This window comes from Lipomyces doorenjongii (genome assembly GCF_038497915.1).
Source record: "Lipomyces doorenjongii strain NRRL Y-27504 unplaced genomic scaffold V1508scaffold_74, whole genome shotgun sequence".
NCBI classification, from domain to species: Eukaryota; Fungi; Ascomycota; class Lipomycetes; order Lipomycetales; family Lipomycetaceae; genus Lipomyces; species Lipomyces doorenjongii.
Window position 1 is genome coordinate 34,449 of NW_027118141.1, and position 14,018 is coordinate 48,466.

The 14,018-nt window shown below is 46.5% G+C and overlaps 6 protein-coding genes across 6 annotated transcripts; 3 read left to right on the forward strand and 3 right to left on the reverse strand.

Annotated features, from left to right (window-relative positions):
- Positions 1 to 335: 335 nt before the first annotated feature.
- On the reverse strand, positions 336 to 2,170 carry V1508DRAFT_424871 (uncharacterized protein). Its single transcript, XM_066941350.1, has one exon. It carries the CDS (start codon positions 2,106 to 2,108, stop codon positions 597 to 599), a length of 1,512 nt encoding a protein of 503 aa, XP_066793370.1. The 5' UTR covers positions 2,109 to 2,170; the 3' UTR covers positions 336 to 596.
- A 129-nt stretch (positions 2,171 to 2,299) lies between these two features.
- V1508DRAFT_424872 (XAP5, circadian clock regulator-domain-containing protein) lies at positions 2,300 to 3,492 on the forward strand. The gene has a single exon (XM_066941351.1). It carries the CDS (start codon positions 2,392 to 2,394, stop codon positions 3,394 to 3,396), a length of 1,005 nt encoding a protein of 334 aa, XP_066793371.1. The 5' UTR covers positions 2,300 to 2,391; the 3' UTR covers positions 3,397 to 3,492.
- V1508DRAFT_424873 (ribose 5-phosphate isomerase A-domain-containing protein) lies at positions 3,304 to 4,639 on the reverse strand. The gene is made up of 2 exons (XM_066941352.1): positions 4,144 to 4,639; positions 3,304 to 4,082 (listed from the first exon to the last, which is right to left on the reverse strand). The coding sequence occupies exons 1-2, from the start codon at positions 4,386 to 4,388 to the stop codon at positions 3,581 to 3,583; spliced, it is 747 nt and encodes a 248-aa protein (XP_066793372.1). The 5' UTR covers positions 4,389 to 4,639; the 3' UTR covers positions 3,304 to 3,580.
- A 285-nt stretch (positions 4,640 to 4,924) lies between these two features.
- On the forward strand, positions 4,925 to 6,187 carry V1508DRAFT_399890 (uncharacterized protein; the record flags this gene model as incomplete). The annotated part of the gene is made up of 3 exons (XM_066938289.1): positions 4,925 to 4,929; positions 4,991 to 5,614; positions 5,671 to 6,187. The coding sequence occupies 3 exons, from the start codon at positions 4,925 to 4,927 to the stop codon at positions 6,185 to 6,187; spliced, it is 1,146 nt and encodes a 381-aa protein (XP_066793373.1).
- A 477-nt stretch (positions 6,188 to 6,664) lies between these two features.
- Positions 6,665 to 12,628, reverse strand: V1508DRAFT_424880 (P-loop containing nucleoside triphosphate hydrolase protein). Its single transcript, XM_066941353.1, has 10 exons — positions 12,209 to 12,628; positions 10,406 to 12,134; positions 9,662 to 10,348; positions 9,563 to 9,608; positions 9,422 to 9,517; positions 8,962 to 9,364; positions 8,862 to 8,912; positions 8,545 to 8,800; positions 8,042 to 8,484; positions 6,665 to 7,987 (listed from the first exon to the last, which is right to left on the reverse strand). The coding sequence occupies exons 1-10, from the start codon at positions 12,359 to 12,361 to the stop codon at positions 6,923 to 6,925; spliced, it is 4,929 nt and encodes a 1,642-aa protein (XP_066793374.1). The 5' UTR covers positions 12,362 to 12,628; the 3' UTR covers positions 6,665 to 6,922.
- An 84-nt stretch (positions 12,629 to 12,712) lies between these two features.
- Positions 12,713 to 13,909, forward strand: V1508DRAFT_424886 (thioredoxin-like protein). The gene is made up of 5 exons (XM_066941354.1): positions 12,713 to 13,061; positions 13,112 to 13,198; positions 13,253 to 13,328; positions 13,376 to 13,586; positions 13,647 to 13,909. Exons 1-5 carry the CDS (start codon positions 12,874 to 12,876, stop codon positions 13,748 to 13,750), a joined length of 666 nt encoding a protein of 221 aa, XP_066793375.1. The 5' UTR covers positions 12,713 to 12,873; the 3' UTR covers positions 13,751 to 13,909.
- Positions 13,910 to 14,018: the final 109 nt, after the last annotated feature.

The window sequence follows — 14,018 nt, forward strand, 5'->3', positions numbered from 1 at the left end:
GCCATCGCCAGGTGTAGTGAGCAAATCTGTCGTGATGCGCACAAGCCAAAGCCGCCAACTTATAGTGGCGATTGTCGCATATTGGCCGGACGGACACAGGCTCATTAACCTGTCGCATCTCGAGTTTACGTGACGCGGTCTCTGTGGTAAATTGTACTTATACAGTTCATCGGGTTCAGGGTCTTACTTTGTCCAGACTGTTCTGGAAAAATGGTTCCTCTTACGGTTGTCATTACCTAGCATTCGAACTACATATTACTGAGTCTTCCGATGCCGAACCACTCAGGCGCAAAACGGACGTCGGGAGAGTCGACAGGAATCGTCTCGCACATTTCAAGACAAGCTCCCAAGCTAATTTGGCTTGCCAAATTTAATCTCGTCGTTCTGCCGGCAATCCTGCTTTGCCTGGACTATTGCATGCACAGGCGTTCCACGAGGAATATTGTCATTGTATCGATCACAGTCAGTTGTCACCAGAAATCGCTTATTTGAGTTTTGCGAGCAGTAGATTATAATGCTTGCCTGTCTATTTCATAACACTCGGCTTGGTTGCAAATTCTATCGTACATGTTCCCTAAAATGATTCTTAACCCATCCTATTCTTGTACCTCGACTACCCTTCGCCATTTGTCTCTGACATTGTTCAAAGAATCAGAGGTACCGCGGATCATATATTTTTCATGCATGGAATCAATATATCTCTCGCCTTCATTCGGCTCTCCGTTAGCTGCAAACGCGTTGTAGACAGCCATCAATGTCCGCTGCGTGGGATACAGCCGCGAGCCAACCCGCACATTATCGTGCATCGGAATATCCTCGTCCAGCGCTACCCGCCACACAGTTTCTATGACCGTCCGCACAGCATCCAGCATTCCCGACTTTGCAAATGCCAGCATCAAGATTTCGTATGTAACGACGTTGGGAAGCACTCCCGCCGCGATCATACGTTCCACCAATAACATTGCTTCAGCTGATAGCACACGTAACTGCGTCGCGATTACCTGGACTTGCGACTTTGCGTCGACGTTGTCAAAGATGGAAGTCTCAGAGCTGTCTGGAGAACTGTCGGGATTGTCGTAGTCCCGGACAATAAGTTGCTCGTAGTCCTCTCTGATGTAATCCAACAACCATTCCTTATAGTCCCCATCTTTAAACACGTTGATTGGATCTGATTCCGTGTCGAGCACGTTGCCAAAGTTCTTCACCCGCTTCAGCTGTCTGGTACCGGTCTGGCACACACTAGCAATATACGAATTCCACATAGCAGTCACCGGAGCATCCGTCTGTTCAAACACGTCCTTCGGCATCCCCAAACCATCTTCACTATCCGTCTGCGAGTTCAACCCGTCGTTAATCCGCTGCCACACTTCTTTTGTAGCAACAGCCGACCCCGCCGCTCGCGCACTATCTAACCAATGCATCAACTCCACCCTCGAAAGCGCACCAAATAGCGTCTCAATGTCGTTCCGCACCATATGCAGCCTCGCCCAAAACTGGGAGATCACGTTCGCTGTCGTCGGAATATACTTTGTCGACTTGGATGCAGGTAAAAATTCCAGTTTCTCACTGGGAAATGCAATCAAAGCTTTTCTGCTATTCTCCGATATCAAGATCGGGCTAATCGGTCTCGAAGGCTTCACCCGCACGCCCTGATATCGTTTTATCCCATCCTTCATCTTCATCCGCCGTACTTCCTCACCCGTCAACCCTACCAAATTACGAAAGTTCAACGACGTATAAACTGCCGTGAACACGGACCTGTCAAGGTGCGCGTCAGGCCTCTCTTTCCGGGCTTTGAAGCAGTACTCGCGTAAAGCCAGGTACGACAGCCATATTTGGAAGGAATCGTCGCGGGCTATGGATGTCATCACGTTTCGGTATTCTGCTATCTTCATTGATGGCCGTATCTTGAATTCCGGCACTGGCGAACCAAAATGGTACGGACTGTCATATTGTGGTGCGATGCTACCCGGCAGACAACGCAAGACGGAATCGAAGTACGCGGACACAGGAGTCGGTCGCAGCAATCGTTTAGCATCGGGGGAGTGCAGCGCGTCGTAGACGTGAGTTAGCAGCTTGTCGTCCCGGAGACGCAATTTGGTGGACATATTCGGAAACGGGGTAAGTGCCAATTCCCGGAACACGGCGGCCGATTGCTGGGCGGCCGAAGTCGAGTTGCGATGCACAATTTTTTGACGTGCGGCTCGTGAAGCGCGCTTTATGCCTTAACTTGGGGTGTCGATTGCAGACAACCATAAAACTATGTTACTGTATATTCAAGTCTATAGTACACCAAAAGTACGAATTGGGGGTCGAGGATGTTCATCTACGCACATCCAGTCCGTCCCAGTGCCAAGTATATATGCGACAATAAAAATATCCTGCAATATCATGAGTTTCAGTAATATCAGAAGACCACCAAGCAAACGAGATGTCCCAACGTTAACACGCCAACAACAAGAACAAGAAGACCACGCCGACGCCTTACTCCGCGGTGCCGCATCTTCCTCCTCTGGTGTCCGCAAATTCGAGTCGCAGTCTATATCCATCGAGGATGTGATCAAGAGCGAAACAGTTGGACTGGTTGATCAGGAAAAGTTGAAGCGGCTAAGAGAGGAGTTACTGGCCAAGAGAAGTGCTGACGACCCGGCCACTAGTCGGAATGACAGTGACGCGACGGTTAGCGGAAGTGAGGGCGGCGCGTCTGACAGGGATGTCAAGTTGACAAAGAGGCCAAAGAAGAAACGTGGCCTGCAAAAATCAAAGCTTTCGTTTGCAGATGGAGACGAAGAGGAAAGTTCCCAGCCCGACGAAACAGACGAGAACTTAAATGCCGACAAGCCTACTCTCAAGAGACGGCGAAACTTCGATCCGACGGTTGATACGTCGTTCTTGATGACAAAGGAGACTGAGGAATGGGAGCGGCAACAGCGAGAAGAACTGCTGAAAGAATTTCTGCGACGGCAAGAAGAAATCAAAGAGGAAAAAGCGCACCTTCAGTTTTGCTATTTCGACGGTACGTACGTTCCTGGCAAAGTTACTATCAAGAAGGGCGATCAAATCTGGGTCATGCTAGATCGGACCCGCAAAGGGAAGAAAGAATTTCATCGAGGCACAGTTGATGACATTATATTTGTCAAAGACAATATTATCATCCCACATCACTATGACTTCTATTACTTCATCCTTAATAAGGTCAAGACTAAAGCTGGTCCCCTCTTTGATTTTGAAAGCCCGGATGAAGATATTAAACGTACTAAAGTCGTGCATCGCACATGGTACGAGAAAAACAAGCATATATTTCCCGCTAGCATATGGCGAGAGTTCGATCCTGAGGTGGATTACACCACGTTAGTGCTACGTGATAGTCAAGGATTTGTCTTGTACCAGCAATAAGTCGTGCTTATAATATCGTGCTATGCGGGAGTATTTCGGATCAAGGGCTACTTGTATATTAATGCTATTGGAGTGATTAATGAGACTTGGATGGACACATCTACCCCGGTCTATGGGAACATTATAAATTAAACTTGCCATCACCTCATAGTACTACATAACACACCCTCCAGCCTGACCAACTTTACTCGATCATATTAACCTCGCCAGTACTGAACTTCGCAGTGACGCTTCCGTTCTCATTTCCAAAGTACGCCGCATCCGCCATGTTGATGAAAAGGCCGACCTCAACAACTCCGACAAGCATCTTGATTTTCTGTGCCAAGATCGCTGGCTCCGCGATTGGACCAAAGTGTGCGTCGATGATAACATTGCAGTTGTCTGTAATCACAGGACCAGCCTTGGCAGTTCCACCCAAACGAAGAGTCGCCGTAATGGCGCCCATCTGGAGCAAGTCCTGTCGCACACGAGCGTGAGCAAGAGGGACGACCTCTATTGGCACGCCCTGAACCCATTTGAGGCCTAGAGCTGTCGAGTTTTTCCGAAAGTCGGCGACGACGATGAACTTCTTGGCGCACTGGGCCACTAACTTCTCCTGAAAGAGACAGGCACCGCCACCCTTGATGCAATTGAGCGCAGGATCAACTTCGTCCGCACCATCGAATGCGACATCCAGAATGGGATATCTTGAGCAGTCATTAGCAATTTCTCCGACACAACGTAATCCACAGCCATTGTTAGACTAACCCATCAATGGCCCCTAGATTTAATCCACCGTGAATAATAAGTTCCTTGCTTTGGAAACCAGTAGGTATGAAGACCGTGTCAGCGGGTATCTCTCCCTTGGCCCTCTTCTGGACAATGCGCTCGACGCAGTACACGACAGTTGATCCGGAACCAATGCCAACAACTTTCGCATTAGGAGGGAAATGAGTGTCAATGGCCGTATACGCGGCTAACCGCTTCGCATCCTCGACTCCCAGAGATGCCATTGTACTTCTAAATGTCGTTGTAGAAGAGTTACGCTTAAAATTTAGTATCCGCGCAGACAGATGACAACGCGGTAAACAACGTAAGGTGGCCACGGTGACAGAATATTGCTGCAAGATAGGCGCACGACAGTCCGGCGGAAGTCCAGAGTGGTATATCAGTCCAGAGAGCGAAAATCTCCGCAATTTAACAAGAATCAGAGTAACCGTTGCCTTGCAGGCTTGGTCACTTTCTAACGGGACGGCGTCGTCCGCTAGCCGTCGTCGGCCACTGACCTAACTAAGTATTCATGTTGACTACACCACGTGGAGGCGTGAAGCCTGTGCAGATAGATACATAACTACTACGATGTGTCCTATTTACTACCTCATACGTCTACAATTGCTCATATATGCAGGAGGTCATCCTGCGTCTACCGGGTCACTGCGAGAAGACAAGCGGATCCGCATCTGGGATATAACTTGAGGCAGAGCGCATCAACAAACAAAACTTTTGCAATTTCCACCTTATTGAAGCTGCTGATTTCCAAATAGCAGATATGTTGTAAGTAGGGATTATCTGTTTCTTATATACATGGAGTACTGAGGTCTTATTTTGGTTTTAGCCCAACTCCGCAACAGAATCAGCAATCAACATCCTTATTCGCGAAGCCATCAACACCAGTTTTCGGGTCACAATCTGGTACGACAACTACTGGCTTATTCGGCGCACCCACTCAGCAGACCAACCAAGCGAGCACTGGACTATTTGGAAATAAGACGGCTACCACAAACACAAGTGGTCTCTTTGGATCGACGACAAACACCAGTAGCGGCGCCCCATCTGTTTCGTTTGGAGCAACTGCCCCTGCAGCGCAAAGTACGGGAACCGGTCTCTTTGGCACATCAACCACAAGTAATACTGGGACCGGACTGTTTGGAGGATCTTCGGCGGCAAACGCAAGTACTACGAGTGCTCCATCGTTATTTTCAAATCCGTCAGCACCAACGACATCGAGTGCGAACCCGTTCGGAAATCCGCAAGGAAGTACGAACATCGGCGCATTCGGTGCGAACCCTAATGCAACCAGTAATCTATTAGGTGGGTCGTTGTTTGGAAAGCCCGTTGTTGCGACACAACCTCAGCAACAGCAACCGCAGCAGCAACCGCCGGTGCCACAGCAAATCACATCTTTGACTCGGTACAGCGATCTGCCAGAACATGCACAGAAGGAGCTTGATGAAATAGAGTGAGTGCCATTATGCCGACGGTCTCTTATTTGCTCTGCTAATCATGATTTAATAGTAACTACATAAATAAGCAGATCGAGATATCGGAAGACTTGAAGGCACGGAAGAATTCTTGGCAGGATGAGCTGCAAAGTGTTCCGCGGGACGTCGAGGTCGTCATGCGAAAACTTGTCACAACCCATCAAGCATTATCAAACGATCTAGTCGCCACGACGTCGCTGCGGACAATTGTTGATACAGCGACACAGGATGCTCAGCTATGCATACAGATACTTCAGCAACTTCGAATTCCTGGCGCGCGGTTACCACCTGGCGATCCACTTCTTGTTTACTTTGAGCGACATGCGACGGAATTAGAAAGGAAAATAGCTGACTATAACGGTGTGCTTGGGGACGTTGATCACGCAGTGGACGGACTGGAGCGCGAGATTTTAGAGGGTCAGTCTGCTGGTGGAGGAGCCGAAGGTGTTCTTCGAGCTCTGCGTGAAGAATATGCGGTGTTTATGGCACTTGGAAACCGTGTCGCAGAATTACACCATGCTGTTGCTCGGTTAGAGAGCAGAGAGAAGTAGGATAAGGGTTATTTGTACAATACTTTGGCGTGTAGGAATAAAGTAGATATATGATGAATAGTGTTTGCCTCTGTTCAATATATTAGCTCACATAGTGCTAGTCATGCAGGGATATGTCCTCCTGCCACGGCACTCAGCTTGTCCAAGAACGGCCCCTCTGCTCCTATTGCGGCTTCTCTGTATTGGCGCTAGAATTATTTTACTCAGCGTTATCTAGTTCCGACTTCGACTCAGCAATTCGTCATCTTCCCAGCATCTCAGAAGTGAGCATTCGTTTACAAGAAGGTGCCGGTTATATTCGTCAATTGCCCACCAGGATGGTTTGGGCATAAAGAATCAGTTATACCTAATTACTGGACAGGAACAAGTATGAGAGTCAGACCAGGACCATTGGTCAGCAATTCTGAAAACCGGTCATGAATAAGCACAGGAGCGTGACTTAGACAAATGCCTTCACATGAAAATATTATTGAGCTGAGCCAATATTAGTTTGCATTAAATAGAACTATTTATAAGAGAAGACCAAAGTTCTAGTTCATCTATCGTTTGTCATTGTTGGCTTTAGCTTGGGCCGTACGTAAAACACGCTTTTAGATACACTTCAACGGTAACCTTGACGATATCGGCACAATAACGTTGAACGGGTACAGTTATTTACCTGACCTATCAGCAACAAACATATAGCAAAAAAAATTACAACACAAGATTGGAGACGCCTAAATCTACATAGTCCTATTATACATTGGATCGACCTGTTTTACTACCACTGAGCTTTTTCCGAACAAAAGTCAAATACTTGAGCGCAGGAATTTTAAATTCTTCTGGCTCTTTAGACTCGTTAACTGCATTTATTAAAAATTCAAGCTGATTCACAGACAGGAACTGCGGACATATTTGGACTCCTGCCAGATGCGCGTAGCCGCATAACGGACAGAACTCCACTGGAGTTGTGCGAAGAGGGCACTTCCCTGGTTCGTGTGTCAAGTGCGATCCATCACAAATAAAGGGATAGCGAGGATTGTATGGCATTCGGCTATTTGTGACAAACTGTATCGACTGAGATGTATCACTATACGCACTCTCGGAGACGTTGCCAGTGAGGGGAGTTGCGTGATTTGTCGGATTGGGGAGAGGTGTAACCTTGGAGCCCTTGTACGTTTCAATATCCGGCAACGACTGAATGACAGGTTCAGTGGCTTGCCTCATCTCTGTCCTTCCTATATATTCAGCAACCTCTGATATCTGCAGCGCAGCAGGCGCTTTCGGTAGCACTTCTGCGGGTACAGGAGCTGACATCGCAACAACGGCCTGTGGCGGAGGCGACGTTGGCACAAGCTGACCTGCTGCCAGATTTCCTGATTCAGTGATACTGAGTGGCAGCTGATCTAGCACCAAAGGCACCGACGTTTGAAGTGGCACCTCACTAGCTGGAGTTGTCGGCAACGACTTCGATGGGTGGAGCGTCATCACCTCAGTTCCAGATTGCTTTACTCGCAAAGGAGAAACTGCCTTTGGCACGGTCTGGACGGGCTTGGGGGTACCAAACTTTAGTAAAGTGGCAGGTGAAGGCAAAAGTGAATCTCTCGGGACAGAAGAAGGCATGGATTGATTCATCACCAGATCAATCTCCTCCATATCAACGTCCTGGAAGTCCTCCTCACTCTCTTCTGCTACTAGTTCAGGTGAGGCATGGAATGACGCCTCAGAATCGCTCGAGTTGACTTTCCGCCGCCTCTTTTGTTGGTCGCTATCGTCGTCCTCTATAACATTTCCGTCCGAATGTGTCCGATCCACAACATCCTACTAATGTTAATTTCTCTCTTTTACCATACCAGCATGTCTGATAGATATCACCTTAAACCCCGTATCCCGAATCCGCTTGCCGCGACCGAACTGAGCTTGCCTAGCGGTCTGCTCACCTCGAATCTCATCCTCGCGCTCCTGTAGAATTTTATCCCAGAATCCGGTATCGTCCTCTTCGGCTTTCTTCTCCGCTCCACTAGTGTCGTTGAAATCAGCCAAATCATCGGCGTCGTTTTCCCACACTCGTGCAAATCCAAAACGATTCTCTTCTTTTTGCTGAGACGCCGAAACTTCCTCTTCTTCTGATCTTTCTAGTAATTTGTCAACCGCAGCATTATCATACTTGATATTATCCTCGTCGTTCTCGAATAATGCTCTCGCACCGTTTCGAAGAATGCCCTGTAAGTCGAAATGTTCTTCTTCCACGTTGCCCATATTCTCGATTACAATTTGGTCGAGAAGCATTTTCCTGCGTCCAATCTCCAAAATTTTTTCTATAACAACAGTCATTTACCGCAATTCAGATGTAAAATAGATGCAAACTAAAAACATACCTTCAACAGAATTTCGCGTAACTAGATTGAAAACAAGAACTCTATTTTTTTGCCCGATTCGATGAGCACGAGATAAGGCCTGCATGTCTTGATGCGGATTAAAGTCGGGATCATAAACAATAACAGTATCAGCGGTGGCCAAGTTGATGCCTACACCGCCTGCTCTGGTTGATAGGATGAAAACGGAAATTTTTGAGTTTTCGGCATTAAACGCATCGATTCTCTGTTGGCGATCCTGAGAGGTGACACTACCGTCCTTTAGTAATGTAAGTGTAAGCATATCAAATACGTAGAACAAGTGCTGCTAAGAAACTCACTATTCGAGTGTAACTGATACCCATTCCTTCGAGGAAATCCTCTAAAATATCCTGACAAATAGTTAGTAACAGAATCACAGGCAAAAGTTGTGGAACTCACCAACATGACCACAAATTGACTGAAAATCAGTATCCGATGCCCGCTCCCAATCAATTTTGGAAGCATGATAGAAAGAAGCTCAAGCTTCCCGCATGCCTCAGTCAATCTCCTTAGCGACTCCTTTGGATCCGACGACCACTGTTCAATGTCCTGGTTGCAGAGGTACGGATGACAGAGGCACTTACGAAGTTGCATAAAAATGTTATTCAGATTGCTTGCTGAGACTTTTGCTGAAAGATTCGTCTTTGAAACAATAGTTCTCAGCAAGTCAGGGTTCTTTGCCAAGATTGACTTGTAGAGACGCTTTTGAAGGTTCACCATGGATATTGGCACGATAATCTCTGTCTTTTTCGGCAATAGGTGGCTAAGGACCTCAGATTTGGTTCGTCGTAAGAAATACGGTCTAAAATCAACGATGAGTAATGTCACATACAACATCGAAACAAAATACCTAACGCACTGTAGTAGATGGTGCAATTCGACCACATTGCTCTCGCTCATTTCCGAATATTTTTCTTCTAGTTTCTCCGCGTCCACCTCCACAGGATTCAAAAATCTAACACTATTAGCATTACCTCCACCATTAGAGTATCTGGCATACTGCAAAAGATTGAAGAGTTCCCTAATATTATTTTGAAGCGGGGTTCCTAAAAATACAGTTAACAGAGCTATCATGTTACCCATCCGCAAGCGCACTTACCTGTAAGGATCACTTTATGTTCTGTGTGAATCCCCCTTAGGATTTTATAGGTCATATTCTTGTCACTCTTTAATCGCTGCCCCTCGTCAACAACCAAAGACTGCCATTTATATCTATTCAAAAACGCTGAATCGTCCATAAGAGCATTAAATGATGTAATTACCACATGGCAATTCAAGTCATCGACACCTTTCTCGTTATTTACGCACATCTGATATTTCTGCTGAATTTGTCTGTGTTCTTTCCACCCGTTATATGCAATGCATCTAAGATCTGGTGCCCACCGACGAAATTCGCGCTTCCAGTTTGGAACAGTCGATTGAGGAGCAACAACCAGTAGAGGCCAGACACCATGAACATGAAACAAAATCGACAGGTACGAAATGACTTGAATCGTCTTTCCAAGTCCCATGTCGTCCGCCAGGATCGCTGGTTTATTCTGGAACCATTTGAAGTAGAGCCAGTTCATACCTTCCAATTGATACTCCATCAAAGTCCCACCCTCAATAAACTTAGGCTGTTCTTTAAACTCGTGCCGTGAAAATGTAGATTTCCTGAATTTTTGGATATCAGTTGAAGGGGATGGCGGAAGATGAATATAGAATCCATTTACATAATCTCCATATGCCTCGTGGAAGTCGGCGTATCTCTCGATATGGGCATCTGACGGCGGCTCTTCCCAGAACACTAAAGCAGTTAGCAACCCGATCTGATGAATCATTGACGAAATCTCCGTGATCGTACGCTCAGAAAATGATAGTCCTTTCCACTTGGCGAAAACCTCTCGCACTTCCCCAATACTGTTCAATTCCTCTTCCCTCGACTTAAACTGCATGTCGGCTCGGCTCTTGTCGCCCCTGTAAGTCACTTCAAGAACAGCCTCGATACGATAATTATCCTCAGGCACAGCGTCACCGGTAGTGTATACCGGAAACGGATGTTTCCTATGAAACGACCGAAGCTGAGCACTGCTCGCAGTAGACAGTAGCCAACCACCTAAAACCCATGTGACTTTAAAGTACGATTGAAGCTCGAATTTGACAAGGTACTCCCTTTGGTACCCTGCCACCGTTGCCAAAGATACCACTTGAGAAGGCTCTTCCGCTTGTTTCTCTATTGGTCTCCAAGCCAAGATATTTTCCACTTTCGCGGTGTATTCAGCGCACACCGAACATAAGAATTCGGAATACTGAGACACAATATCGGCATCCTGGGAGTATTCTGTCTCCACTGGGGGAAAATGATCGTAGTGAGCGCATCGACGACAACGCAAACAGCGGAACATAACTCTTTCCGAATTAAACATGCGAGCGTCAGTAACCTTCTCCTCCTCTAATTTCTCGTTCTCCTCAGTTTCACTTGCAACAGGAGTTCTGGGCGTAGAAGACGACGACGTTAATGTTGGATGTGGGACAAATGGCTTAAACTTCCTGCAGTTGGGGCCTTCTTCGCCGCAGACAAAACAAAGCTGACTTCCAAAATCAGTCGTCTCCGCTCCGATACAATATCGGCACTGCAGAACAAGCAGGTGCTTCGTGGCTAGAGTCACGACATGTCTCGATGCTGGCTGCTTGCAGCACAGTACATGGTACGAAAATGAGCACCCCTGACAATGGATCAATTGTCCTTTGTCAAAAATATGCGAATTGTCCATTTTGCAGGTATCGCAGTATTGAATATGCCGCCGTGAATACTCTGAAGCATAGTCTTCGGAAGGAAATCGCTTCTTATTCTTCGCCGTCGCTACAAGCTGAGAACGACCTGGTCGTTGCTCCGATTCATTTTTCCCGACTTTCACTCGCTTAACATAATTCCTGTCAGATATATCTGCAGAGCGGTCGGATCCCGTAGAACGAATTGAGCGTATAGACTCTACGCTTGTACCTCTTCTGCGCTTTAAATTCCGCTCCAGATGTTCTACAGGAGTGCCTTTTGCGGGTCTCAATGCTCGTAAATTTCTGTTGGTCGTATTACTCTCACTGTCACCCTGTTCGTCATCGAATGAATCGTGAAGTAACGGGGCTTCCGTATAGGCCGGCCTTGGCATTTTTCGCAATATAGACATTCGCGCAAGTGGAATATCATCAGAGCTGTAGTCAAGCTCATCATCAGAGGAATCTTTTCGATATCTGCTGCCGACTCGTCGCTTCTCAGAGATCAGATTCGAAGGCTTCTCTGGGACACGCTTTGATAGTACGGCCACAAGTGATTTATCCTCCAATGGCAAGAGGTCTGCCTTACCAATATCGTCCTGAATTATTTCACCTTCACTCGTTTCAGTCTTCACCTGTACCGCTGGGGCCGAGCTAGAAATTCCCTCAAGACCTTCGAGGTCTCTGTTTATCGATATCGGCTTATGCCTCTTGCGAGACCTGACGGCCAATTTTTGAGACTGAGTTTCCGCGATCGACGTCAAAAACCTTTCAAATGCTTTCATGCCATTGGTATAGCGGGCTAGCTTGTCAGGGGATATCTGTCCATCAAACGTTAGAACAAATGCCACCAACGCCAATGACGTGCATTCATTGGGTTGCCACTGAAACATACCAGTATTCGATAACCGTTGATGAGCTCAGCTTCCAGCCACCCGTCCCTAAATTCGTGCAAAATCCTTGCAATAGTCTCTGCCATTAGGTACCTTTGGCCTCTGGGCTCCTTCTCATTGTGGAGGCGAACCACAAAATTACTGGTTTCGGGCATGGTGTTGAATGTGTAACTAAGGGCTCGTGGGATGGTGTTAACCACATCAACTATGTAGTTTATGACCGACTATCATCAAGCCAAGCTCTACAAAATCAAGCATAGCCCTAACACTATAACAGAATAGTATTATCCATTGAAATGCAATATGGCCGTAGGCGGATGGAGCTAGCTAGACAGATAAAAAAAAGAGTTCCCTATTGTCAGTTCAACATGAATGTCCAACTGTGTATGATCTGCTGCCAGAAAAGGTCCAAAAACATATTTACCCTAATCCAACGCCGCAGTATTAGTGACTAGATTTTGGTGATGTTACGCCAAGCGTGGGAAGAAAGGGGTAGAACTAAACAAAACTTCTACGCGTAATTAGCGTTGGTGCACATTACCTAATTGACAAGTAAACGTAGGTCCCGTCAAGTACACGCTAACACAATTGGGGACCTACCTGGGCAACACAATTTGAGGAACTATCAGTACTTGCCTGAAGTATTATTATTTATTTTGGTGGTGTCATGGACGCTACTACCACCAAAGTTCTCGACTCATATACTGACGTTCTAATTTCAAAAGGAGAAAGTATTAGAGAACGAGACGATGACAATGATTCTGTGGACGATGACGAGTTTTTAGAATTACTGGAGGGAGACAGTGCTGCACTAGATGCCTTTAGAGAAATGAGAATGCAGGAGCTTCATTCGCAGTATGTGTGCCGCGTAATGTGGTCAAAGATCCGACTGATTTATGTTGCAGAATGAAAGCCGCAAAGAGGTTGCACGACACGGGGCATGGAACCTTGAAGGAAGTTGCTACAGAGAAGGAGGTTTTAGAAATAACAACGTGGGTTAATAGGCATTATTTGAATTTGGATGAATCATACTGATGTGCATACAGAACTACGAAATACAGTGTCGTTCACTTCTTTCACCCTGGATTTAAGCGATGCGAGATCATGGATAGTCGTCTGAAGGTATTTGTCCAGGCAAGAGATACTCCTATAGCTGCTGATTGTTCTAGTCACTCACTGCGAAACATATGGCGACCCGATTTATCAGCGTTAACGTCGATAACGCTACTTTCCTAGTGGTTCGGCTGGCAATCCAGGTACTTCCGTGCGTTATATGCTTTATAGATGGAAAGGAAGTACTGCGGCTTGTGGGATTTGAATCTTTAGGAAATAGTGATGACTTCACTTCGGACATGCTAGAGTACCAGTTACAGAAGTCAGGTCCGTCTGGTGGTCCCTCTCACTCGTGAGTTCGAGTCGCTAACGCTGTTATTGAATTAGGTGTCATTCAGAGAAAACTTGGCAAACTTAGAGAAGGAAGCCCGGCAATATTAAATTTTGCGAACAAGGCAGAGAGTGAAGAAGATGATTTTGATTGGGATTAGAAACAATTAGATGTATATTACAATGATAGTATATAGCTAAGTAAGGCTAGCTTCCCCAATTGGTACTACTGTAAGGAGCCCGCTGCAGATTATACAATGGTTCATAAAATTGTGGCATATGCGCTATAAGGTCAGTACGAGCTGTAGCAGTGATCGGGGACTGTCTACGAACATAATATGATTTGACGGCCCTGTGTCATTACACAATTTATATGTAAAACCTGCTGAAAGCAACGAGGCAATGCCACAATTCCTCCGGACTTTCGCG